This window comes from Primulina eburnea, chromosome 3 (genome assembly GCF_022965805.1).
Source record: "Primulina eburnea isolate SZY01 chromosome 3, ASM2296580v1, whole genome shotgun sequence".
NCBI lineage: Eukaryota > Viridiplantae > Streptophyta > Magnoliopsida > Lamiales > Gesneriaceae > Primulina > Primulina eburnea.
Window position 1 is genome coordinate 645488 of NC_133103.1, and position 27797 is coordinate 673284.

At 36.0% G+C, this 27797-nt stretch overlaps 2 protein-coding genes across 7 annotated transcripts; one reads left to right on the forward strand and one right to left on the reverse strand.

The window, feature by feature from the left end:
- On the forward strand, positions 1-26242 carry LOC140825041 (helicase and polymerase-containing protein TEBICHI). Of its 6 annotated transcripts, none has more exons than XM_073186520.1 (27): positions 1-191; positions 1232-1680; positions 1846-2074; positions 2150-3031; positions 3948-4012; positions 5332-5722; positions 5834-6034; positions 6657-6818; positions 6895-7134; positions 7252-7464; positions 7698-8048; positions 8197-8349; positions 8895-9110; positions 9694-9912; positions 9984-10101; positions 10693-11852; positions 12031-12228; positions 12621-12877; positions 22219-22408; positions 22520-22621; positions 22749-23101; positions 23567-23675; positions 23817-23957; positions 24357-24453; positions 24612-24753; positions 25097-25232; positions 26194-26242. In XM_073186520.1, the coding sequence occupies exons 1-25, from the start codon at positions 171-173 to the stop codon at positions 24680-24682; spliced, it is 6588 nt and encodes a 2195-aa protein (XP_073042621.1). In that variant the 5' UTR covers positions 1-170; the 3' UTR covers positions 24683-24753; positions 25097-25232; positions 26194-26242. The 6 variants fall into 6 exon arrangements, with proteins under 6 accessions (XP_073042621.1, XP_073042618.1, XP_073042620.1 ...); XM_073186517.1 differs by having other exon boundaries at positions 25097-25187; XM_073186519.1 differs by having other exon boundaries at positions 24612-24748; positions 25097-25187.
- LOC140825042 (BURP domain protein RD22-like) lies at positions 26052-27717 on the reverse strand. Its single transcript, XM_073186523.1, has 3 exons — positions 27569-27717; positions 27369-27477; positions 26052-27123 (listed from the first exon to the last, which is right to left on the reverse strand). Exons 1-3 carry the CDS (start codon positions 27608-27610, stop codon positions 26183-26185), a joined length of 1092 nt encoding a protein of 363 aa, XP_073042624.1. The 5' UTR covers positions 27611-27717; the 3' UTR covers positions 26052-26182.
- Positions 27718-27797: the final 80 nt, after the last annotated feature.

Consider the following 27797-nt stretch of genomic DNA (forward strand, 5'->3'; position numbering starts at 1 on the left):
CATTAGGGTTGCTATTCAAAATTTTCATATTTTCAAATCTAGAGACGTTGAACATCTCGAATGGAGTAAAATGCGTAAAAACTTTGAATTCTTTGGACTATAGGCGAACAATCAGTGAAGTAGGCTTTGACGCTTGTTCATCGTCGCAATAAGCACATTGGAGTACGGTCATGGATTCCCGCATCGACCAGGTGATTTCAAATTTTCTTGTTTGGATGGAGGCATTTGAATTTAATTGATTCCAGTTCCTCCTCAAATCAATTATTCATATTTGAACGAAATTTTTTGTTGATAATTTCAAATTTGATCCTATCCTCTAATGAATTTTTTTATACATTTTTAAAGTATTTCAAATGACTTGCAATTACTTGTCATTTTAAATCCACAAATTTTCAGCTAAATCCTTCTTTAGATTCAAATACACCCATCCAAACGCAGTATATATGCCTATGTGAGAAACACAGCGTTGTTATGTACCTTTGGTGTTGAAATTTATTGGGATTGATGTTGGTGATATGTTAGTTTGGATTGGCGTGTCATTTAGTCTAAATCGCGATGAGTCAATTAGCTAAAGGTATCACTGTAAGATGAGAAACAAAAAGAAATATTGAAAAATATTAGTGTATACTAAATGTTTTTTGAAAAAAAGTAACCGTGTTGTTCAAAATATAAAAATAAACGTGGTGGTGTCAGTTTGGGGTTTTAATTTATTTATTTTTCAGAGAGATTTAGTTTCCACTTAACATATGATTTAGATTCGGCATGACACTGGAGATCCGTATGCAATTTCCATGTACTTCAGGACTCAATTTAATATTCCTGTACATTCCTGTACTTTGATTGTTTTATGTAACGTATATGATGATTACAGAATCATGAAAAGATAGAAAGCTATGTCAATTATGGTCGTAATTTTGACCTTTGACACATTTATCTTGTTGTGCTTGAGAATATGGGAATTTCCATGTTGAATTCTAAAGTTCACCTGTTTCCTTGACCCTTGTACTCTCTCTCTCTCTCTCTCTCTCTCTCTCTCTCTCTCTCTCGTGGGGTACATGGTGACAGGGAAAATCCGGATGTCACTGCAATGGAGTTTATTCGAGATTTTTGCCTCGTATATCCCCCTCCCATTCTGGTGTCACACAAATGGAACTGTTCAAGATTATATCCGTTACCTGTTATTTTATCTTTACTTTTTCTTCAAATGTTGATGACTATGGTAATTGTGCAGTTCTTTGTCTCGAAAAAGAAGAGAAAAACTCTGTCACCAACTTCAAAATTGGGGAGATGCGAAAAAGTAGCAAGAAACCAAATTGAAGTCTCTCCTAGTTCGAAAAGTTCTTTGGATAGCTATTTGGTAACCTCAAAGGATGGTCATTCACCTGCAAAATCTTTGAATGTCCCTTGCGATCAAAAGGCTTATCAGGGGCCTGTGAAAAGGAATCTGACTTTGGATGCTGGCTTGTCATCTAGAATTGAAAATCGTGAGTCCCATATCCCAACCCAGGGACTGCCTGAAAGACCTCAAGTTTCTGAAGTGGCTCCAAGGTTACAATCTGAATTGTTTTCTGATAGTGTTCCAACTAATTGTCTTGGTAAGGATTCTTACGCATCTGGGAATGTTGTGGAAAATGCTGAACTGAAGGCATTTGCAACTGGATTTTTGTCGTTATATTGCAGGTACTACTTGTTTCTCTTTTGTCCATTAATGGCTTGACTTAGTCCAGAAGACTTCAATCACTCATTCAACAGCTAGCTACCTTAGGTCTAATATTACTCTATTGGCTGATAGAGCACTTGTATTTTCTTTGTTAATTTTTTTAAAATTCTGTAATTCTTTTGCAGCGAGTTACCATTTGCTGGAAGTTCTCAATCAGAAGCAAATCGCATTGATAAGAAAATACATAATAGCTCATCTATCCTTCGTCTAGAGGATAAAGCATCTGAGAGAAGGCATAGTGGGGATGGTGGGAATCAGCCTTTCACTAAGAATGGATTCACTTCCTCACCCAAGGCCGCACAATCTAAAACTGTTAACGAATCTGGAGATAAAAAATTTAAATGCCTGCAAAAGGTAAAAAACATGTGAAGATTTATAAATGTCCTTAATCAAACTTATCTTTGAAAATTTGATCTTATATGTTGACAGGAAATTGTATTCCACAATGCCTTAGAATCACAAGCAAGTTTGAGAAAATGTAGCCACACATCTGCTCCATGTACTGCTGGATGTGACACACACAGTTTTTCCACCTCCAGACTTGGAGCTTGTGGAACTCCTCAATCTACACGGGGAGGGTCATTGTTCTCTCCTGGAGAAGCGTTTTGGAATGAAGCAATTACAGTTGTAGATGGGTTGTTTGCTCCCAAGGATGGTCTTTCATCCCATATCACAGAATATCACGAATCCCTGATGGTTAATTATGAGATTTGTAATTCAAATACAGTGGAACATGGTGGATGCCACAGTATGGTAAACAAGGGTATGCATACAGTTTTAGATCCAGTTTGTGATGATGGGACTGGTTCTGCTGTAGGCCCCAAGGGGAATCAAAAGAAAGATCTGGATGAAGAAGCCTCACCCATGCCTGTGAAGCACTTTGATTTCAATCTTGAGGGAAACAATTTTGATGAAGAGATGCCCTCTCATGCTAATAGTGATACACCTTGTACTGCAGCGAGCAAGGAGAATACAAATGCTTCTATCAGTCACCATAGTTTACAAAACACTATTCTTACACCCATTGGCCACATCAATCAAACAGAAGAAAATCTGACACTGCAAGGATCAACCTTTAAGTGTGTTTTTTCCTCTAGAAACATGAATCGAGTGATTGAAGATTATGACATTTCTACATCTGGTGCAGTGGACAAAGATTACACCGTGGTTTCCAATAATCATGAGTCGAAAAGTTCCTCTATTCCAGCAAGTTCTTCAATGAAGGACTGCTTGGATTTGAATAATTGGCTTCCCCTTGAAATATGCGACATTTATAAGAAAAAGGGGATATCAAAACTGTATCCTTGGCAGGTATTCCTTTCCCTAAAAGATGAATTCTCCTAGATAAATATATTCAAATTAGTTTGTTGGTGGTCTGACGTCTATGAAACTTTGGGATGCTTTCCTGATGCAAGCTATCTCAACTTCAAGTTTTTTTTTCTTTAAATCAATATTGTTAACAAGGGTCATGTGCTGTCATAAGATTTCTGTATATACGCGTTCTAGATTGGTTGAAAAGCTGCCTAATGTTTTCATATGCAGACTGGTTATCGAATCGGTTTACCTCGAAAAATGGTTCAACCGGTTAAACTAAAAAATAATTATATTATATAAAATGACAATATGATATAGTAAATAATAGATTTTAAATTTAAATATATTAAATGTGTATAAAACAATTTAAAAAGATATATCCATCTAACTTTAAAATCTAAAGAACATACATATAATCAAATATAATTATATGTATATTTTTCAAAAAATAAATAAATCAAAATAAGATCTAACATTACTAAAATAATATTTTTAATAAATTTTAAAATACAAATATATATATATATATATATATATATATATATATATATATATATATATATATGTCTATATATATATATGTATATAATTAAAAAAATAAAATTTCAAATTTTAAATATAAGTAATTTTTTTAGAAGAAAATTTAAAAAATCGTTTTTTTCTTAAATGGCTGAGCCGGTAGGTTCACTGGTTCAAGACCGGTCTGACTGGTTTGACCGTCTAAACGGTTTATAGGCTTGTTCCGGACCGGACCTATGGCCCGGACAATAAGTGAAATCTTGAAATGAAGTAAGCCAATACCGATGGATGATTGGTTACTGAATCTAGTATCTGACCACAGTTCTGTAAATAGCAGCCTAAACTTTGCAGAAATGTCGATGTGTTATTTTTTTCTATTAACTTTTTTTTTCAGGTTGACTGCCTTCAGGTGGATGGTGTCTTGCATAACCGGAATCTTGTTTATTGTGCATCTACCAGGTAATATAACTTGTTAAAATTGCTTTCCCCCCCTTTTTATTTGTATTTTTAACTAAATTTTTTCATCATTGATCAATTGTCCTATGTGAAGGTTTGCCTGTGCATAACTCGTTATATTGTTTCACGAGGAATTATCTGTGCACAAGCAGTAAAATTTGCAAAAAATAAATTCATATTTTTCCCCGTTTTTACATCTTAATTTGATGCACCAGAAATTTCACCATGAGGTTTAGACTCTTCTTTGTAGACTGGGAAAATTAACATCATTGGGTAAATAGTTACAGTTGGCTACAGTGTCACACTTTTTGTTGTAGACTGCAGGTGTGGCTACTGCATATTCATGTTATTGGTAGCTTGTGTATGTTTTCTTCATACAAATTGGGCCTTTATTATTCATGCAAGTGGTCTGAGCACAAAATTTCTGATTTGGATTCTGATATGTGAGGCAATGGGGAATATGCATCATTGCGAGCATGCCTAGTTTCCCAAATATAAGTATTATGTTCACTCAAGTCTATTTTAGATATGAAAAAGTGTATGGTTTTCAAATTCATACTTTCGATTTTATAGGCAAACTTGAACAAGAATGTCAATTGTTAATTCGGTCTTCAAAAAAGCATATTTAACTGGGATAGAAATAATTATAAAAATATTTATATCTCCTGTGGTGGGTGATATACTTAATACTGACTGGAGAATTAGTAGTAAGACTTTTAAGAAGGCAGCTGTTTATTTAGTTGAGAATCTTCAAGCTTCATGGATAAACATAGCTGTTATTCACCAGCAATATAATCTATTTTAGAAAACTGTAATTAAGGGAGATGTTTCGTTTCAGCTACATTTGTAGGGTTTTATGTTTACCTATGCATGCTTGGGATATGCTTCATTTCAGCTACATTTGTAGGGTTTTATGTTTATGTATGCATGCTTTTCATCTCTATAACTACATTTATATCATATGCTTCATTTCAGCTACATTTGTAGGGTTTTATGTTTATGTATGCATGCTTTTCATCTCTAGAACTACATTTATATCAGATCAAGGGAAAAATATATTCCCAAATTCGATAAAATGTGATCAAGTCTTTGCTTAATATGCCTAGGGTCTGCAGGTTTAGTTTTTGGCTTTCCCATCTCAATTCAGTTGCTCCTTGAAAATTAGCTGCATACTCATTCCCATATTTTATACAGATGTATTCAATTGTGATGAGTTTTATGTTTTTGTTTTTTGGTTTGGCTGCTTTTTTTTTCTTGGTGAAATATTTAGATGTTGTGGTTTTTTCCCTTGCCGCTCAAATTTTTTTCTTTGGTTTTCCCAGTGCTGGTAAAAGTTTCGTTGCTGAAATAATAATGCTAAGAAGAGTTTTCTCCGCTGGAAAAATTGCCCTTCTTGTACTTCCGTATGTATCTATCTGCGCAGAAAAGGTGGTGTTGGCTGCTTTGCTTTCAAAACAGTTCTTATGCTCTTTTTCTTGTGTCTTACAGTTCAATCTCTGTGAAAACGTGCAGGCAGAACACCTTGAAGTTCTTTTAGAACCGTTACATAAGCATGTTCGCAGCTATTATGGAAATCAAGGTGGTGGCACTATTCCCAAGGATACCTCTGTAGCCGTCTGTACTATAGAGAAAGCAAATTCGTTGGTAAACAGATTACTGGAAGAGGGTCGTTTATCAGAGCTCGGTACCATTGTAATTGATGAACTGCACATGGTATTCACACGGCTTTCGGTTTTCTTGGGGTTATATTTATTGATTGTTATCTTATATTCTTTTATCTGATTGTCATTCTTATGTCTGAATGATATATTGTGATGACGGCAGGTTGCTGATCAGAGTAGAGGTTATATATTAGAACTCATGTTGACAAAGCTTCGGTATGCAGCTGGTGAAGGCAATATAGGCTCTTCTAGTGGAGAAAGTGGGGGGACGAGTAGTGGTAAGTCTGATCCTGCTCGTGGCCTCCAAATTGTTGGCATGAGTGCAACATTACCCAACGTTGCTGCTGTTGCTGATTGGCTTCAAGTAAGTATTTGTTATTACCGAACATGACAACAGGTTACAATCTTTTTGAAGACGCGGTAAAATGTTTACCTTGATAGGACCGGTGATGCATGTTTTCTTGAATAACCGCTTAATATGACTCAATTCACTCGAGATATTTCTGATATTTGTACCGTTTGAAGTTTTGGAACCTTGTGAATGAATTATTTGAAGCTGGGGATACTACTGATGAATATCTTTTTGTGATCATTTAAGCCTTGATTTACTGACTCTGAGCTATTTGTTTGCATCACTGAATGTGAAAATGACCGAAATTCTAATGTCTGCTTTGTAATAAGTGGATGAAGTGTCATTTGAGACTGTAATTGTAAATCTATGAGGTCGTCTCATGCAAGGTTAGAATTATGTTTCCATTTTATTTGAAAGACTGCAATCAGGTTATTTGTATTCAAACTCTGCTTGGAAAATTTTAGTTCAAATCCGTAACTTTTCAATTTTTTTCTTTGCAAATTTTATCTGATAATTTACCATGTTAATTGATTTATATTCTGTTATTTTACATGCTGCCAAAAAATAATAAGTTCTTAAATTTAAAAATGAATTGATCTGCCTCTATTTCTCTTTTATTATTATTATTTTGTAGGCTGCACTTTATGAGACAGACTTTCGACCCGTTCCATTGGAGGAATACGTTAAAGTGGGTAGCAATATATATAACAAAGAGATGGAAATTGTTCGGATGATCCCTAGAGTGGCTGATCTCTGTGGTAAAGATCCGGATCATATAGTTGAACTATGCAACGAGGTTTATCTTCTTTGTCTTTTACTTAAGTTTTATCTTGCAATTAGATTGGATATATCTCACACACTGAATTATTTAGGTTGTCCAAGAGGGTCACTCAGTCCTAATATTTTGTTCCAGTAGAAAAGGATGTGAATCAACTGCTAGGCATATAGCGAAATATCTTAAAAAAAATTGCGTAAGCCCTCGCAATGAAGACGATGATTTCTTTGATATAAATTCAGCTATTGATTCATTGCGAAGATCTGCTGCTGGGTTGGATCCAATACTGGAAGAAACTCTTCCTCTTGGAGTAGCTTATCATCACGCCGGGCTCACAGTATGTCGGACACATCTTATTGATTTATTTCCTGTTCATACAAAATTTAACTCTGGGTTATGCTTATGCATACTTATCACATTGAATGCTTATCACGGTTCTTCATTTCTGGAAAAGGTTGAGGAAAGGGAGGCTGTTGAAACATTCTACCGCAAAGGACTTGTACGTGTCTTGACTGCTACGTCAACACTAGCAGCTGGAGTTAATCTGCCAGCACGAAGAGTGATATTTAGACAACCACGCATTGGTCGTGATTTTATTGATGGGACAAGATACAGGCAGATGGCTGGAAGGGCAGGTCGTACTGGCATAGATACAAAGGGAGAAAGTGTAGGTCTCTTTTTTATTTGCTTACATTTATACAATTCCCCCTTCATCTGTTCAAGTTGTTCTATTGGTCCACAGTTTTGTCGGTTTTCTTCTCCAATCCTTTACTTGCATCTGCTCCTGCCTAATTTTCTCTATTTTTACTGTGACTTTTTCTTTTTCTTGTTAAATAACAAAGTACAATATGTCTTGAAGTACATTAAATTTTTCACTAATAATTTGAAAAACCTACATAGGTGCTGATTTGCAAGCCAGAGGAGGTCAAGAAAATAGTGGCACTCCTTAATGATGGTTGTCCTCCACTTTATTCTTGCCTGTCAGAAGATAAGAATGGGATGACCCATGCTATACTGGAGGTTGTTGCTGGAGGAATTGTTCAAACAGCAAATGATATTCATCGATATGTTAGGTGTACTCTTCTCAATTCAATTAAACCTTTTGAAGATGTCGTGAAATCAGCCCAAGATTCTCTTCGATGGCTGTGCCATAAAAAGTTTCTTGAATGGAATGAAGAGACGAAGTTGTACACTACTACACCTTTGGGCCGCGCATCTTTTGGAAGTTCTCTCTGTCCAGAGGAATCACTTGTAATGTATCCCTGGTTTTTATTTCTATGCTAACCCTCCACATTTTAAATTTGTATTTGTATGCAGTTGACCTCTGGCTTCGATCAGGTTAAATGCATGAACGAGTTTTACGTAGTTTAGGTAATCATCGAATTTTGATTATTTTTAGATTGTACTGGACGATCTCACGAGGGCGAGAGAAGGATTTGTGCTTGCATCAGATTTACATCTAGTGTACTTAGTAACACCCATTAATGTTGATGTGGAACCAGATTGGGAACTATATTATGAGCGATTCATGCAGTTGCCTTCAATAGACCAGGTACTTCGCTTTTTATCTACTATTCATCTTGTTTCTGATGTCCCACTGTAGAAATTTTGCAGTGAATGCAAGTTTCTTTGAACCGATTTCCATGTGAAGAATTCATTTAGTCAGATGTATGATGTTAAATACTCTTATGTTTAAAGCTAAAAATGATAGGATAGTCGGTTGAACTTTTGATTTCCAAAAATTCTTTGAGCACGATAAAATAGTTCCAAAAATGTGTCTGCAGAGAGAGATATGCAGGGCTATTTTCTTCTGCATTTTTGTCATGAATCATGATATCCTTACCAATAGAATTTCTTGAAACCACAAACGTTTTTTAGGAGGCTCATGTTTAAATGGGGACTTCAGCCTCAACACTGAAACTTAAAGATTTCTCTAGTGGACTTAATCTTTTATTTATTTAAGTTGCGTGCAAAAAAGCTTGAATTTAAAATTGGTTAATTTTTGTGTCAAAGCAGTTTGTAACTTTTGCTTTAGCAGAAATCTGACCTGAAATACATGCACAACTATGTCTCTATAACCTTTTTTATGAAGTGCAGTCTGTTGGAAATCGAGTTGGAGTACAAGAATCCTTTTTGATGCGTATGGCTCATGGAGCACCTTCCTCACATAGATCAAGGGATTATTCCAAAGGCTTTCGCGGAAATCACAATCATAGACTTGGGATGGCGACTAATCGAATTCTCTCAGATGATCAAATGCTTAGAGTGTGTAAACGATTCTATGTTTCTCTTATCTTGTCTCGGCTTGTGCAGGTATATTTGTTCCCTCCCCTCCACACTCTCCAGTTGGACATTATCCTTTGTTATAAATCTGCAATCCGAGAATATTTTTCATATGATACAGTGTATATGTGCAATTTTGTATTTAATTCATTTACTTATACTTGAAATTTTCCCCATCTTTCTCCTCCTTGTTTCCCAGCTGATTGCTATAGAAGTACACTCACTTCTGATACAATTTTTTCTTAAATATTTCTGCATAGACAGTACCAGAAGGATGATTTGCAATAATGGATCTGTACATAATTTTATAAAAAAATAGAACTATTGACCGAAAAGCACGTGGTGCAATGTGTTGCATTGTGTTTAAAGTTGAAATGAGGTCTTTTTTTAAAAAAAACTTTTTTTTACATGCCTATTCTTGCAAAAGATTGTGCCATAACACCATTTTTTTTTATTCACTAAATTTTTTACTGAAAATGTTACTCAAAGATTTTCATCTTATTTAGTCTGTTTCACCTCATGTACTTGGTCATTTATGTAATTGTCTACTATGATGTTAATTAAGCTATTTGGTTTCATACTTGTATGATAATTTCTTGATGGTGGAGTGAAGGAAGTATCTGTTGTTGAGGCATGCGATGCTTTTAAAGTCGCTAGAGGTATGGTTCAGGCCTTACAAGAAAATGCTGGAAGATTTGCGTCTATGGTTTCTGTATTCTGTGAGAGACTTGGTTGGCATGACCTTGAAAGCTTAGTTGCCAAATTCCAAAATCGTGTTTCATTTGGAGTTAGAGCAGAGATTGTAGAACTTACAGCTATTCCTTACGTTAAGGTAGAATACTGGTGTCGTTTTTTATTTTTAGAAATCTAGATTATTAATTTTACAATTTTCGGAATTTGCAGGGTTCACGAGCTAGAGCACTTTATAAGGCTGGTTTGCGTACTCCTCAAGCTATAGCTGAAGCATCTGTCTCTGAAATTGGCAAAGCACTTTTTGAATCTTCTCAGTGGACTGCACAAGGTGAGGTTTCAAGCATTGGTTACTGATTGTAGCACACTTCACTCCACCGTCACTTTTAAACTTTTGTAGAGGAGTTTAATTGTACAAGCTATATCAGTGATTGCGGGGAGCTTTTGCAGATTGTAAGTTTATTCAGTTTGTGGATTTGAATCATATATTGATGTACAAATGATTTCTTTCTCATGATGCATTTCCTGGAGAATCACGATCTTTATCTATCAGGAAATATCGAGAAGTTTTCATGAAAGCCAAACTTTTTATCTTGTTGAATACAACCTCGATTTTCATTTCCATGGCATGGAAGTCGATCTTGGAAATGGCTGTGCATTTTTCTTGTTTCCTCATGGTACCTACTTTGGTGGGTTTTTCGTCTGGTCATCCTTGTTGTTCACCATGTTTTTACACGATTCAAGTGCTAAAGTCGCCGTTCTCATTTGACTGACTGAAAAGTCTTCCTTTTGTTTAATCAACTATTTCATGATTTGTTGGTACGCTGTTTTCTGCTTCCTTTAGTTTTTCGGTCTTTAGCCAATGTATAAATTCTAGTCTATAATTTGGATAAATAAATTTTTTTTGTTATGGAATCGTTAGCACAACGGAAAATACAATTTGGAGTTGCCAAGAAGATAAAAAATGAAGCTCGCAAAATTGTTCTTGATAAAGCTGAAGAGGCACGACTCACTGCATTCTCAGCCTTCAAGTGTCTTGGACTTGACGTGCCACCATTGTCTCACCCTTTATTACTTAATGCTGCCGAAAATGTCCTCAGAAAGGAATTAACATCGTCTTCAGGGGAGGAATCAACTAGCAACTTTGTTGATCTTCATTCAAATCATGGTTTGGCTGCACCTTCAGTTGAGAAGAATAGTGATGGGGCCAACGGAGTTATGTTAAAAACTGAGGCGGACGAATCAACCTACTACTCTCCACCTGTTGGACTTGTGTCAAACGCTGAAGCAAAATCAGCGGGCAATATTCAAAGTGAATGTCCTACTTTATTTGAAGAAGGATCCGCTATTGTGGGGTCTAAGCATAATATGACTAACAATCCCATAAAAAGTGCAAGCACATCCGTCTATGTCTCATCAAGAAATGTTGGTAATATCAGAAATCAGTCTAGTAAGTGTTTTGACCATGATGGTCAGAAACAACCTAAAAGAGACACTGTATGTGTGGGAATCAGAGAACACACATTGGGAAAAAGTCCTGTGAAGGCAGTTAGTATTCCTGGGGGAGTCGATTCTTTCTTGGATCTTTGGGATGCAGCAACAGAGTTTTTTTTTGATACACATTTTAATAAAAAATTTGAATTGAACTCTTCTGCTCCATTTGAAATACATGGCATGGCGGTTTGCTGGCAAAACTCTCCTGTGTATTACTTAAACTTCCCAAAGGACTTATTACGCTATGACAGTGGAGGAAAAGAACATGCTGGTATGCTACCACCAAAGCATCAGGTGGAGGTAGCCAAGAAACGGTGGATAAGGATTGGGTATATAATGGAGAGAAAGGGAGTCAAAAAATTTACTTGGAACTTAAAAGCTCAGATGCAGGTGCTCAAAAGTCCAGCTGTTTCTATTCAGAGGTTTAGCGGTCTGCATGGTGGAATTAAAAGTCTGGATCTGGATCTTATTGACAATTCATACTTCATGTTTTCCCATGTCAATGTAAAAAATGCAATTGATATGTGTATTGTGGCATGGATTCTTTCGCCTGATGAAGAGAAAAGTTCTCATCCTAATCTGGAAAAGGTATTTTTGATCGATAAATACTATTTAAATGAAATCTTATTCTGATTTTGCACTAAAATTTAGTGCTCCACTGATAACAATGCCTGATTTTTTGGTTAGGAATGAACTAGATGATCATTTATCTTATTATCGAGTCTTTTGGTTGTCAAAATTACCTCTGAGGGTACAATATTCACAGGAAGTTAAAAAGAGATTATCTAGTGATGCTGCAGCTTCAGCTAATAGAAGTGGTCGATGGAAGGATCAGATGCAAAGAGCCGCACATAACGGTTGCTGTCGCAGAGTTGCACAAACTCGAGCTTTGTTTTTTGTTCTGTGGAAATTATTAGAGGCTGAAGAACTGCTTGAACCACTCGTGACTATTGAAACTCAGCTGGTGAGTAATCTTTTTCACTCATCGAATGAGAACTTGACCATCTCCTGCATTGTGATTTTGGTTTTCCAGAATAATTTGAATAGCTTATAATTGTTCGGGGCAGCAATTTCGTGTCATACTTGAAGTTCCTCTGATTTTATTTATAACCCAAATGATGAAAATGACTTGTGAAAATATTTCCTTAACTACAAAGTACAAATAATCAGAAACATGGTTTGGCTTGGATGGCAGTTTTGCTTTTCACAGTTTTACGTGAATTTTCTGTTGATTGATTTAAATCTCTAGTCAGTTTCATTTCTGTTACTATACGCTGATGGTTAGACTGATGTTGACCTTTCATTTATTTGGTTTTTATTGTCTGTCAATCAGAATTATGTCCCTGTTGTTTGTAGGTAAATGTTCTTGCTGATATGGAGATTTGGGGAATTGGTGTTGACATGGAAGGATGCCTTAGAGCACGTCATATTCTTGGAAGTAAACTAAAGCTTTTGGAGAAGGAAGCTTTCGAATTGGCTGGCAAGACATTTTCATTATCGATGCCAGCTGACATAGCTAATGTACTCTATGAACACTTGAAACTTCCCAGGCCAGAAGGGAGTAAGGGAAAACAACATCCAAGTACTGACAAACATTGTCTGGATATGTTGAGGTACTAAAAGGACTTCTTTTTTTATTTATAAGAAATGATATTATATTGATTAATAAAATTAGTAACAAAAAATGAACCAGAGGTTCACATAAGATAAAGTGAGATCCATAATTATTTGGTAATGTAGGTTGAGGAAATATAATTATTGACGTTTTTGGTTGAATTATTAATAAAATGGATAAAAATTTACTTTCTTTAGATCTGTGAAGTTTACTCTTATTACATGAATCGTAATATCTCATCTTCTCCAAACGTACGCGTACCTTTCACTTTCCTCAACTTGTATGTCTCTTTTCATCTTCTCTAGATTGCACAGACTCCTTCTTCAAGCTTCATCAATCTTTTACAAGTTGCATGCTCTTTACGGACACCATGACCAAGCTTTCCTCCAAGCTACTTAGTAACAGCAACAAGTGAATCTTCTCAATCAATTTTCATTCACAACTGACATCATCTTCTTCGTCCTTCCGAACTTCTCCTCAAGCTCCAAAGTGAATCATCACCAATTTCACCAACATTAACATGATTCAAGATTTCAAATCTTCTTTCATTTATAAAAAAGTGTTTGCTCCACACTTGCTGTTGCAAAGTAATGTTGTCAAATTCTTATTATATATTTATTTGAGAGGATAATTGGGGAATTGATATTTTTGTTAATAAAAATTATGATAAATTAATGTTTTCATCACACCAGTCACCACTGAGATTTTATCAGGGTTAATAGCTAAAAATTATGATAAATCATCACCCCAATCAATTTAGCAGGGTTAGATATTAATTTTGGGCCTAAAAAATCCAACCAAACATGCGATAAAATAGGATATTACTAATCACTGCTTCATCACTCACACCAAACTAAGCCTAATTGAAATATGAGTGTGCTTGTCTAGAACCACTAAATTTTAGCTTTTTTATTTTATTGTCACACACAGTCTAAGTTAGATGGAGTTTGTTTAAAATAAGTGTTCACTAAATCTTTATGATCACATTTACTCTATATGCGTTAGTAGGGGTGGGCGCGGGTCGGGTTTTCGGGTTCGGGTACCCGAAATTTCGGGTACCCGACAAGTCGGGTAGTAAAATTTACTACCCGACACCAACCCGATTATGTCGGGTACCCGAAAAAAAAAACATTTTTTTAAGATTTTTTTTTAATTTTTTTTTTGAAAAATTATAATTATTTTTCACATTTCACAAAAAATCATGTCATTATATCGACTTATGACTAGTCATTATATCATATTATGGCTAGAAAATGAAAAACACATGTATTTTTCATATTTAACAAACCCATAAAAAAAAAAACAAAACTAATTCGGGTACCCGATACCCGATCGGGTATCGGTAAAATACCCGAACCCGAACCCGAAATTTATTTTCGGGTATCGGGTACCCGACGAACCCGTTTTTTTAAAAAATACCCGACCCGATCAGGTTTTACCCGGTCGGGTCGGGTCGGGTCGGGTACCCGATACCCGAAGAAAAACGCCCACCCCTATGCGTTAGCACATGTTGGACCTAGCTAGCATTTGCCCTTGTTCAAATGCTGGATGGTCACGTTGCAAATATGGCCTTTTCTTCAGTATTTTCCTTTGCTTGATAAAGTTATTGATATGGTTGCAAATCTTCTCTGATTTTGTATTTTACTACAATTTTTTCATCGCTGAAAGCTCTTTTTGATGTCGTAGTGTTGCGTGTTTTCTTTAATGCTCGCAAGCGCACGACGTCAAGTTATAGTAAAATGTAATTTTTAAGTACAAGTATCGATCCCACGAGGAATGTCTTTCTGAATTTATATTAATGCTTGTAATTAGAATAGTCTCGATTTTATTTAGAAAAATCAACTAACAGGTTTGTTCGTATCAATGACTGAATTGTAAATAAATTTAATTTTAGTAACACCAAACAGAGTTGAACAACAATGGAATAAAAGATCTAGAGGTCCGATTTCACGCAACTATCCACCATGTGTTATTTTGTGTAGCTATATTATAATTTTCCTTCTTATTCATTAACCAAGAATTCTATAATTATCTACTCCCTCTCTCGAGTGCTAAGTAGATACTAATTATCTAACAAAGGATTGCAACGTCTCCGTCAACAATCGATAATTAAATAACACAACAAGCGCTAAATTCTTTTAATGGCTTCCATAGCAATATATGTCCTCTCGAACTATATAAATACAATCGATGTATTTTTCCCTTTTTTTGATTATAAATTCCCTTTTTCAAGTGATAATTTATAAACATACAAATCATTCAAGATATGGCCAATAAAATGAAAGCATTAAGATTGGAAAAACACAAATGAACAATAAAGACAACTTATATAGCATAAATCATGAATATCAACACATGGTTTCTAGTTTTGTTCCATTATTCCTCTAGAATTAAGATTTAGTTCATAATAATGAAAATAAAACAACAACACATAAATATTAAACAAGACATATCAAAATAAGAGTAAAAATAAAGAAAGAACTTAGAACAAGAGTTTTGGAGAAGTGTATCAAGTTTTTGTCCAAAGATATGCAAGAACTTGTTGAAGATGATGATCTTGATCTTCAACCCTTTTCCTTGTAGCCTCCACCCTTTTCCTAGCTTCTCTCTATACCCTAGATGATGAAAAAGAGACCCTTTTATAGTCTAGACAAGATATCCCACGTAGCACACCATTTTCCCCTTCTTTTCTTCAAAGTCCACAAAGTTTCACAATTTCCGGAGGGATGTTTGTGCATGACCGCGGGTGCGGTAGTCTAAGGACCGCGGGTGCGGTGAAATTTCGTCAAAAACTCTCCTGCTCAGCAAGTGGCACCGCGGGTGCGGCGCTTGCATGACCGCGGGTGCGGTCATGCCTCGGCGAACAGCGCGGGTGCGGCGGTGTATGCAGCGCGGGTGCACTGTTGCTTCGTGTCTCATTGTCCTTTGCACCTTCTAATTCATCACTATATCATTCCAAACTCTCATTTCTAAGCTTCCAAACTACGATAACAAAAACAACAACATATCAAATAAAAACTGCTCAAGAATCACAAAATTCCAAGTTAAAAACAAGTAATAAAAGTACAATAAATTGCACTTATCAAACTCCCTCAAACTTAAGATTTTGCTAGTCTCGAGCAAATCAAAACAACAAAAAAAACAAACAAACAAACAAGTCATGAAATATTTTAAAGAACTTGGCCTCAATATAAATTCAAAATCCACCATGCATTTACAATTCAAATCAATTCAACCACTTGTTCATCCAGATAAAATCATATGATTGGTTCGTTCTCTAACTTCAAATCTCTCAACCATGTTTCGAATCATTATCAATTGATTTCAAATTTTTACAAACACATATCACAAGGTCTTTTTCGGTAAAATTGGGTTCAAAGCAATATTCATACAAGAAATGGATACCCAATAAATATTTGATGCAATGAGGTGTGTGAAAAATTGATCAAAATTCTTATTCAATGACAGTGTTTATCGATTGTCCATAGGCTATATCCTCCCAATCACTCTCCACTAGTATATTGGACAACTATGACTAGGTTAATAGGATTTTCAATGGTTATAATGTTAGGCCTCGGTTCATGGCTACAAATAAAGTTTAGGAGTTCAAATAAGGGAGTTCTTTTGATCTCCATTTTTTTCTTTTTCTTTTTCTTTATTCATCTCATCTCTTTTTCTCCCATTTTTCTCCAATCTTCAACAATGTATCATTATTCATTTTTTCTTTTGTAGGAGAAAATCAATTTCTTTCGAATTCTTACTCCCTTGAGAAGGTAAGAATTAATTGTATAAGATATTCAAAAGGTTGGTAATTGTGGGATTCTTGAAAAAAATATTTGAATGGGGTCTTTTACACATATTTACGTGTGCCATTCAAATTCATATAAGCTCAAAGAGGTGACAAATGATAAATTAATTTATTTGGTAGCTTGAAAGGCTCAATCGATCCAAAAATCACCTAAATCATTCCTAAATCATAATTTGTCCGTATTTCGCCTCGAGTGATGTTTGGATAGTTCTAAAAAAATTTCAATTCACCATCAAAAATTAGAATCTAATCATCGTGAAAATGGTGTCTCAATGCATCAACCAAATACATATATATTCAAAAAGAAATGTGCTTGGCTTTCAAGGAATTTCAAAAACACAACTCTTTTCTCTTATAGGCTCAAAAGGGCTTCAAATGAATGTTTATGAATAATATACATGGCCCAAATAAATTCAAAGATTGCCTCAATCATTTATGTGTTTGCAAAAATTTTATTTCAATGTCAAATAAAAATCACAAAGTTTTATAGAATTTTTAAGTATCAAACTCACCAAATCTCATGATTATTCTCTAAATTTTTCAAAGTTGGTCAATTACATGAATTTAATGCATGACATTTCTTTTTCATAAAAATATTTTCATCATTGGCCAATTCATTAAAAATTTCTTGACTAAAATACTACAAACACACAAAACAAACCAAAAAATTAAACACACAAAAATACACTCAATAAATAAACACACAAAAGCAAATAAACACTCCAAATAAAATAAAATAAAGCACACAAAATAAAATAAAACAAAATAAAATAAAATAAATCTCCCCCAAACTTAAACATGTGCATCGTCCTCGATGTGAATAAGCATGATAAATAGGAAAATGCACATACACTGGGCAACGACCGTCAGTGGTCATTGCCATCATCCTCGTCGTCGTCATCATGGTGGGGTGGTTGAAACTCTGGCGGGTGGTAGACAGGTGGCCACTGTGGAGGAGGTGGAAATGGATGTCCAGAAGTGGAAGCAGATGGAAATTGCTGAGCCAAGGCCGATGTGAAATCCATCATGTACCCCATGAATGTATCGGTCCTATACCGAAAAGCATCCATCTCTTGGCGTTGTACCCGCATATCCTCTTCCAACGGATTCAACCTATTTCTCCTATGCCTTTGCTGCGGCTGTGGCTCTTGAGCTTGGGCTTGGTCACGTCTCTCTGCAGCTCTCCGATTGAATTCCCTTTCAGCTCTACGTGTTGCAGCTTGGTCATTTCTGACTCCCATAAATGCCTGAGCTATCACAATAGAATTTTTCGGCTTCAGAACTTCTTCATTCGGAGCCCAAGTCACTCCCGCATGTTGGCACAATATGGTGATGAGAGAGGGGTGGAGAAGTCCATTCGGAGAGTTACCACTTGCATAATCGAAAATTGAAAATTGAATTCTGAAGCAATCGACCTAGATCAATTGTCTTCCCAGTCATAATGCAAAATGTGAGAATGGCTCTCTCCTTGATCACGGTAGTGGTGTATTCAGTAGGCTTGATCCTAGCAGAAATGAATGAATACCAATATTTGGCCATTTCCTTGAGGTCAGACTTTGCTAGGCTCAAGTGCACATTGTCTCTCATTCGCCATTCGGCTCCCTGTGTACAAATAGTCTGAAGAATACTGTCATAATCAACATGCTCATTTCTGTATTCTTCGTACTCGTCGTGCATGATTTCAGGAAAGCCATATATCGTGTTGATTGTACGTGCATCAAAGGCTACCTCTTTTCCTCTCACAAACACCGTTAACCGATCATGTCTAACCTTTAAGTTAGCGTAGAACTCTCACACCAGTGATATGACAGCATCCTGTGGCTGTCTTCCAAACTCCTCCCACTGTCGAACCCTAAGCATTTGTTCAATTTGAGTATCAGGGAAGCTCATATCAAATCCTCTCTCCTTGATAATGCTTCTATTCAAAATCTTCCCATATTGTTCTTCCGCCCTCTCATCATAAAACCGACTCGCATCATAGTTCACCCTTGATGATGATGAAGCACCCTTTGATGACTTTCTTTTTAGTGGCATTTTGTCGAACACCTTCTCAACACAACTTTATTTCTAGCAAATTTGTTGCTAAATTCGAAATTTGTTGTTAAGGAAGGAAATTATTCATTTTGTGAAGCATACTGTTGATTTTGGGAATATTGTTGATTGATTATTGTGTACATTGTTGAAGTGTGAATATTGTGAAGTAGTAGTTTGGTGGATTGCAATAATCTTGTATTTTGAGAAGTGGGTTGAATTAAAGTTGTGTTGAGAAGGTGTTCGACAAAATGCCACTAAAAAGAAAGTCATCAAAGGGTGCTTCATCATCATCAAGGGTGAACTATGATGCGAGTCGGTTTTATGATGAGAGGGCGGAAGAACAATATGGGAAGATTTTGAATAGAAGCATTATCAAGGAGAGAGGATTTGATATGAGCTTCCCTGATACTCAAATTGAACAAATGCTTAGGGTTCGACAGTGGGAGGAGTTTGGAAGACAGCCACAGGATGCTGTCATATCACTGGTGAGAGAGTTCTACGCTAACTTAAAGGTTAGACATGATCGGTTAACGGTGTTTGTGAGAGGAAAAGAGGTAGCCTTTGATGCACGTACAATCAACACGATATATGGCTTTCCTGAAATCATGCACGACGAGTACGAAGAATACAGAAATGAGCATGTTGATTATGACAGTATTCTTCAGACTATTTGTACACAGGGAGCCGAATGGCGAATGAGAGACAATGTGCACTTGAGCCTAGCAAAGTCTGACCTCAAGGAAATGGCCAAATATTGGTATTCATTCATTTCTGCTAGGATCAAGCCTACCGAACACACCACTACCGTGATCAAGGAGAGAGTCATTCTCACATTTTGCATTATGACAGGGAAGACAATTGATCTAGGTCGATTGCTTCAGAATTCAATTTTCGATTATGCAAGTGGTAACTCTCCGAATGGACTTCTCCACCCCTCTCTCATCACCATATTGTGCCAACATGCGGGAGTGACTTGGGCTCCGAATGAAGAAGTTCTGAAGCCGAAAAATTCTATTGTGATAGCTCAGGCATTTATGGGAGTCAGAAATGACCAAGCTGCAGCACGTAGAGCTGAAAGGGAATTCAATCGGAGAGCTGCAGAGAGACGTGACCAAGCCCAAGCTCAAGAGCCACAGCCGCAGCAAAGGCATAGGAGAAATAGGTTGAATCAGTTGGAAGAGGATATGCGGGTACAACGCCAAGAGATGGATGCTTTTCGGTATAGGACCGATACATTCATGGGGTACATGATGGATTTCACATCGGCCTTGGCTCAGCAATTTCCATCTGCTTCCACTTCTGGACATCCATTTCCACCTCCTCCACAGTGGCCACCTGTCTACCACCCGCCAGAGTTTCAACCACCCCACCATGACGACGACGACGAGGATGATGGCAATGACCACTGACGGTCGTTGCCCTAGTGTATGTGCATTTTCCTATTTATCATGCTTATTCACATCGAGGACGATGCACATGTTTAAGTTTGGGGGAGATTTATTTTATTTTGTTTTATTTTATTTTGTGTGCTTTATTTTATTTTATTTGGAGTGTTTATTTGCTTTTGTGTGTTTATTTATTGAGTGTATTTTTGTGTGTTTAATTTTTTGGTTTGTTTTGTGTGTTTGTAGTATTTTAGTCAAGAAATTTTTAATGAATTGGCCAATGATGAAAATATTTTTATGAAAAAGAAATGTCATGCATTAAATTCATGTAATTGACCAACTTTGAAAAATTTAGAGAATAATCATGAGATTTGGTGAGTTTGATACTTAAAAATTCTATAAAACTTTGTGATTTTTATTTGACATTGAAATAAAATTTTTGCAAACACATAAATGATTGAGGCAATCTTTGAATTTATTTGGGCCATGTATATTATTCATAAACATTCATTTGAAGCCCTTTTGAGCCTATAAGAGAAAAGAGTTGTGTTTTTGAAATTCCTTGGAAGCCAAGCACATTTCTTTTTGAATATATATGTATTTGGTTGATGCATTGAGACACCATTTTCACGATGATTAGATTCTAATTTTTGATGGTGAATTGAGATTTTGTCTAGAACTATCCAAACATCACTCGAGGCGAAATACGGACAAATTATGATTTAGGAATGATTTAGGTGATTTTTGGATCGATTGAGCCTTTCAAGCTACCAAATAAATTAATTTATCATTTGTCACCTCTTTGAGCTTATATGAATTTGAATGACACACGTAAATATGTGTAAAAGACCCCATTCAAATATCTTTTTCAAGAATCCCACAATTACCAACCTTTTGAATATCTTAAGAATCCCACAATTACCAACCTTTTGAATATCTTATACAATTAATTTCTCAAGGGAGTAAGAATTCGAAAGAAATTGATTTTCTCCTACAAAAGAAAAAATGAATAATGATACATTGTTGAAGATTGGAGAAAAAGAGATAAGATGAATAAAGAAAAAGAAAAAAATGGAGATCAAAAGAACTCCTTTATTTGAACTCCTAAACTTTATTTGTAGCCATGAACCGAGGCCTAACATTATAACCATTGAAAATCGTATTAACCTAGTCATAGTTGTCCAATATACTAGTGGAGAGTGATTGGGAGGATCTAGCCTATGGACAATCGATAAACACTGTCATTGAATAAGAGTTTTGATCAATTTTTCACACACCTCATTGCATCAAATATTTATTGGGTATCCATTTCTTGAATGAATATTGCTTTGAACCCAATTTTTACCGAAAAAGACCTTGTGATATGTGTTTGTAAAAATTTGAAATCAATTGATAATGATTTGAAACATGGTTGAGAGATTTGAAGTTAGAGAACGAACCAATCATATGATTTTATCTGGATGAACAAGTGGTTGAATTGATTTGAATTGTAAATGCATGGTGGATTTTGAATTTATATTGAGGCCAATTTCTTTAAAATATTTCATGACTTGTTTGTTTGTTTGTTTTTTTTGTTGTTTTGATTTGCTCGGGACTAGCAAAATCTTAAGTTTGGGGGAGTTTGATAAGTGCAATTTTTTGACGGTGAAATTTCGTCAAAAACTCTCCTGCTCAGCAAGTGGCACCGCGGGTGCGGCGCTTGCATGACCGCGGGTGCGGTCATGCCTCGGCGAACAGCGCGGGTGCGGCGGTGTATGCAGCGCGGGTGCACTGTTGCTTCGTGTCTCATTGTCCTTTGCACCTTCTAATTCATCACTATATCATTCCAAACTCTCATTTCTAAGCTTCCAAACTACGATAACAAAAACAACAACATATCAAATAAAAACTGCTCAAGAATCACAAAATTCCAAGTTAAAAACAAGTAATAAAAGTACAATAAATTGCACTTATCACGTAGTTACAAATTTATGTTCATTAGCTTTAGAGGATTTATGACTGTCTAGATTTTAAAGTAACTTGCTCGCCGCTGATGGTGACGTAACAATGCTCGATCACCATTCTTGTTTGCTTCAAAGATTGTTGGACTGATCGAAGCTTTTTTTATTTCAGGAATGAGCATCCCATTGTTCCAGTTATTAAAGAGCACCGAACATTAGCTAAACTTTTGAATTCTACTTTGGGGTCAATTTGTTCACTTGCTAGGCTTTCTATAAGGAGCCAGAAGTATACTTTGCATGGTCATTGGCTCCAGACGTCAACAGCAACTGGTCGACTGTCAATGGAGGAGCCTAACCTCCAGGTTTTGTTTCCCTGTAATTCGGATGTGGGGTTGCTTTCTGCCATTTTGTTGATCATTCATAATTATTTAACCAATTAATATCCTGTATTCTTTTTGTCCATGATTTCATAGTGCGTTGAGCATATGATTGAGTTCAAAATGGATAAAGATGATGTTGAATCGCATGCCATTCACTACAAGATTAATGCTCGTGATTTCTTCATACCTACTCAGGTGAAGATGCCTAAGATATTTGAACTCGAGTTTCTTTACACTTATCCTAGAATCTCTTATTTATCTGTGTCTTGAGCTCTGCTGGTGGAGTGTTATTTGCTTCTTTTACTTGGTTTTCTTGTCGCAGGATGATTGGCTGCTCGTAACGGCAGATTATTGCCAGATAGAGCTGAGACTTATGGCCCATTTCTCAAAAGATTCTTCATTGATTAAACTTCTGAGTAGTTGTCAGGCCGATGTCTTTACCATGATTGCCGCACAATGGATTGGGAAACATGAGTCAAGTGTGAGCTCATGTGAGCGACATCAAACAAAGAGAATGGTTTATGGAATCCTATACGGTATGGGGCCTAACTCACTCGCAGAAAAACTGAACTGCACTACAGAAGATGCTGCAGAACGAATTCAGAGCTTCAAGAAATCTTTTCCTGGTGTTGCTGGCTGGTTGCATGAAGCAGTTACAGCCTGTCGTAAAAAAGGGTGAGTTTAATAAAGTCCACTTGCTGGACTTTTTTGCATTTTTAGTTATTTGTGAAAAGACCATTGCTAAATGGAGTTGCGAGATGTTGATTTACCTTCTTGTAATTTACATTTGACCTCTCCAACTTCACATCATACAGTTTCTTTGCTCTTTCCCTTGTGGGAACCCCAATGTTTTTCATGCCAATAATCCATGGTGCTCTAAGATCAAATCTCAATTATTTGATAACCTGAGATCCAATTCAACTTATCATGTGTTCTTTCATTTGAGAAGCAAACAACACTAGTTTGAGCTTTCCACAATATGGGCCAGATTCTTCTCTCTCCAGATTTTATCCTGGATTCTCCTTTCCATTATGTGTTCTATCTTATCTTGTACTAATGCATCCAGGATCCTCTTTTCAATTTTGTTTTCTACCTTATTAGTTTTACCCTCTAGAGGATCTCATATTAATTGCTCTGCAGTTTTGTGGAGACCCTTAAGGGAAGAAAACGTTTCTTGGAAAAAATTAAATTTGGTAACAGTAAAGAAAAATCCAGAGCTCAAAGACAAGCTGTGAACTCTATATGCCAGGTAATTATCCTTGTCACATCACTTTTCAGACCATTATAACATAATAATTCAAATGGCCTTACTTTTTGATCTCATTTTTTAGTAATGAAGAGGGAGGGGTGTACACTGAATGTGTGGTTTTTATCTAATGGTGTGCTGTAGGGATCTGCCGCTGATGTCATAAAAATTGCAATGATATATATCCATGATATTATTGGTGAGGATTCTGAAGCATCTTTGCCTAGTTTCATAAATGCTGAAGAGTTTCTAATGCTTAAACATCGATGCCGAATCCTTCTACAGGTATTTAGTTGAGAAGTGTTAAATAGGTTTACATTCATTATACTTTTTTGCCATAAATCTCACCCTGACGTGCAATTTTACTTTGCCTTGGACATGGCATATATTTAACGTTTTTCATCAGCGGCAATATGTTGGTTAAGGGTGTTAGTTCATGTTGTAACAAGTCATCTCTGCAAAACTTAGATGGATAACTTATGTTAATGAAGTCAATAATGATGTTGGTTCTATAATTTAAATTCACTATCCTTATCCTATAAGAACTATGAAATGTTGAATTTGTATTTTACATATTTATTTGTAAGGACCACCTTCTTGTGATGGTTGAAGTATTGTAGCCTTTAATGCCTATTCAGCTTTCTGAAGAATCATGAAAAGTTTACCTTCTAATTTTTGTTTCAGGTACATGATGAACTAGTCCTGGAAGCTGATTCTTCAGTTGTTAAAGAAGCTGGGCTGTTACTTCAAACATGCATGGAAAGGGCTGTGTCGCTTCTTGGTATGCTTAACATGTATTTATGGTAATCCGTCGTTGGAAATCATACAGACCATGAGAATCTCGAGATTTTTCTTACACTGTCTTTCTTTGATAATGACGTGGACTCTATTATTTTGTTGAGCATATCGAGGATATTGTTAAATAAATTGTTTCTGCAGTTCCTTTGCCGGTTAAATTGAAAGTGGGGAGAACTTGGGGGTCTTTGGAGCCATTCATGCCTAATCCTTAGACATAGTAAACCGCAATTACAATTTCGGCAGGAAACACATACTGTGGCCCATGCGTCAAACAACAGGTATTGTTTTAGAAGTTTTATTAAGCAAACTTTGCTCATTTGCATCAACTTCTTGTTTTGATAAACTCTATAACTTGTATTTGTTTCCATAATGTTTTCCATTCGGCAAAACAATCTCTCACCCAATAAAAACACACAATATAATTTATTTTTGTTCTCTCCAAATCAATTTTTTTCTAATTTGTCACATCATCCAACATAATCACAAACTTTTTAACTAACTTTTCTCATTTTCAAAAATATTCTGTTATCTTATATTATGATTTAAAATATTTTTTTTTCAAGTTTTAAAATAATTTTCTGACACGATTTTACATTTACATCAATTATTTTGTTTCCCAAAAACAGAATCGTACATACAATTTATTTCCGCAAAACATCCTCTTCTAAAATATTAACTTTCTCCCTGACATCCAAAACGAAACCGAACATTTATGAGGTTTGTCTTTTCTCGTTCACCAAGAACTGTTCATCCGACTCTATGGTATTGTATTCAATTTTTGGAAGCATATTGTTTGTTCTTTGTTAATGTACACTTCTTATTCTGATGGTGCTGAAACCTGAATATTTCCGAATTTCTTCTATAAATTTAGCTTATTCACTGTATTGATGGTGCTGATTTGTAGTGGTAGAAAGGGATGACAGCTTAAGTTATTTGTCTTCTTTTGTTATTTTTTTGTCATTTGGTGGGGGAGTAGGAAGAGCGAAGAACAATTTAAGATGGTTGTTGCCGGAAAACTTACAGGTGTCTCATTTGGATTAGTGTGGATTTTTTTTTTGGCTGGTCAACTCCTGCAGTTGGATATACTGTCTGAGTTTGAAACATATTATCTTTTTTGTTCAATAGGTTACGTGTTAGCGGTGTATGTTGTATTAGTATTGGATTTGGTTGGAGTAATAGTAATGCTCAGGAACAAACTTTCTACTAAAGTAATTTCATCATCAATTCTGAGAAGAAATCGCAACTCCTCGCCTTTTTAATAAGAAGAATAGCAGGTAATCTACGAGCTATGCCTGCAATCTAAGACATGGCTGTGCAGTTATGTTATTGATGCTTGACGAGCCACAATCACTCTTCCTTTCTAGACTCCGCGGGGATGAACTCAGATGCTGCGGAAGTTTGCGTTGATCCCAAAAATTAAAATATTAGTGAGATAAACTTGTATTTTTTACTTTTATTTTGAGAATTGATGAACTTGTTATTTTCCGAAGAAAATTTATGGTGAATTTGAACTTTTTGGGATTGATCTGCAATTTGTTGGTTCAGTCCTGATATGGTTTTGTGATAAAGTAGAAAGCAGCATTACATGAATTGATACGTATAGTACTTAAAAATGATCGAATAAAAAGACATTCATGTGTCTGTTACGTTATTAATATATAGTCTGATTTTAATCAGACCACTATCCAACAAACTGCATGATCTTCAGCTAACTAATTATTAGGAACCCATACAACATGATCCTGAGGAAGGAAATGGCACACTGGAACAGACCCTGGCCTCACCTTCAGCACCTGAAAAGCCAAGTGTTTTGGGTTCCACGCTGCAGTATCCTCGTGGCACACCGCCACTGCTTCTGCTTTCGACCCATCAGCTCCTACCATCAAAACCTGGTAAGAAACTGTTGTTTCTGTTTCGTGGCAATAAAACACTGCATATGCATATTCCTGCCTGTGGCAAACCACCACCCCTTTTTCACTCGGCATTTTCTTGACTCCAACTATACTGTATTTTAATGTGCTCGCACTTTCTGCATTTGTCGATATTGCCTCTACATTTTTACCAATTTTTGAGGTGCTGAAATCAATCATTGACTCCAAAGAAGTTGCGCAAAATTTCTCTTCTCCGTTGATCTGTGTTGTATCCTCACATTCTTCAATGGTTTTTCTAATCATTTCAGCTTCATTCGAGCTGGGATCCACTGAAAACTTGCTAAAAATCTCTGGCAACTTGTTTGTGGAAAAGGGTATCGAATCTGCAACTTTTCGAGGTAAAAATGTAGCCTGATTTTTAGTTTGGAAGAAATTCAGGTTCATATTTTTGCCTATGCTCAAGTCTTTGGGTAAAAAGAAAAGGGCAACATTAGGATTATCATGCAGCTGAGTTTGAGTGGCTGCATAGAGGTAATTGAAAGGGTTTGAACCTGGATGAACCCCGACGTAAACAGGTTTACCCTTTTTTGTGCCGGTTCCGACGGTTACACCACCTCTTCCTACTCCTACATTGGTTCTACGGCCCGGTTTTCCAGTATGGACTCCGACACTGCCATGGCCTACATTTACAGAGGTGCCGCCTTTTTTGCCTGTCCCTGTGTTTACATTAACACCGCCCTTGCTTACCCCGACTCTGGTGCTTTTATCTTCCACGAGCCATTCTACTTGCAACCGGGAAAATAAGCAATGTGAATATGAGGTAATCACGAGTCACTCTAATAAAATTTAGTATCAGTATTAACTATTAAATTGCTTCTCTAGTTAACTGTATGTTCCCCACCTGACCCAATTTCTAGCACTGAGGAGACTCGGCTCTCATTGTTTTTTTTTTCTTTTTAAAAGTTAAATTTCATGCTAATTCTTTTCAAAATGCATCAATTGGTGAATTGTTCAATCAAATAAGTACCTGCGGGTTGTAGGAGATCCTTTACAGCTTTAGGCATTGGAGAATTTGGCAGCATCGAACTCCAGTAAGCCTCTGAAGGTAAAGCTGCATGACTCGCTACCGATGCCACCTAAAATCCGGCAAAAAGAAAAATTTATTAACTAGCCAAAATAGAACAATATATTCAAAGATTTTGGCAGTGAAACTATAACTTTACTCACTGAAAGAAATGCTAGAATTTGGTAGAACTTCTTGAACTCCATAGATGAGAAATAAAGGCTGTTTGCATGAAAAGAAGAGATGGCCAGTAATATTTGTGTACAAGTGGAATATGTTCATGGAGGTGTATATATTACATTAGTATTCCTGCGTCTCAACTGTATTTGCCCCCCCAAAAATTAAATGCACGTTTCATTAATGCCTATATTTTTTTGCATTTTAGTTTATTCT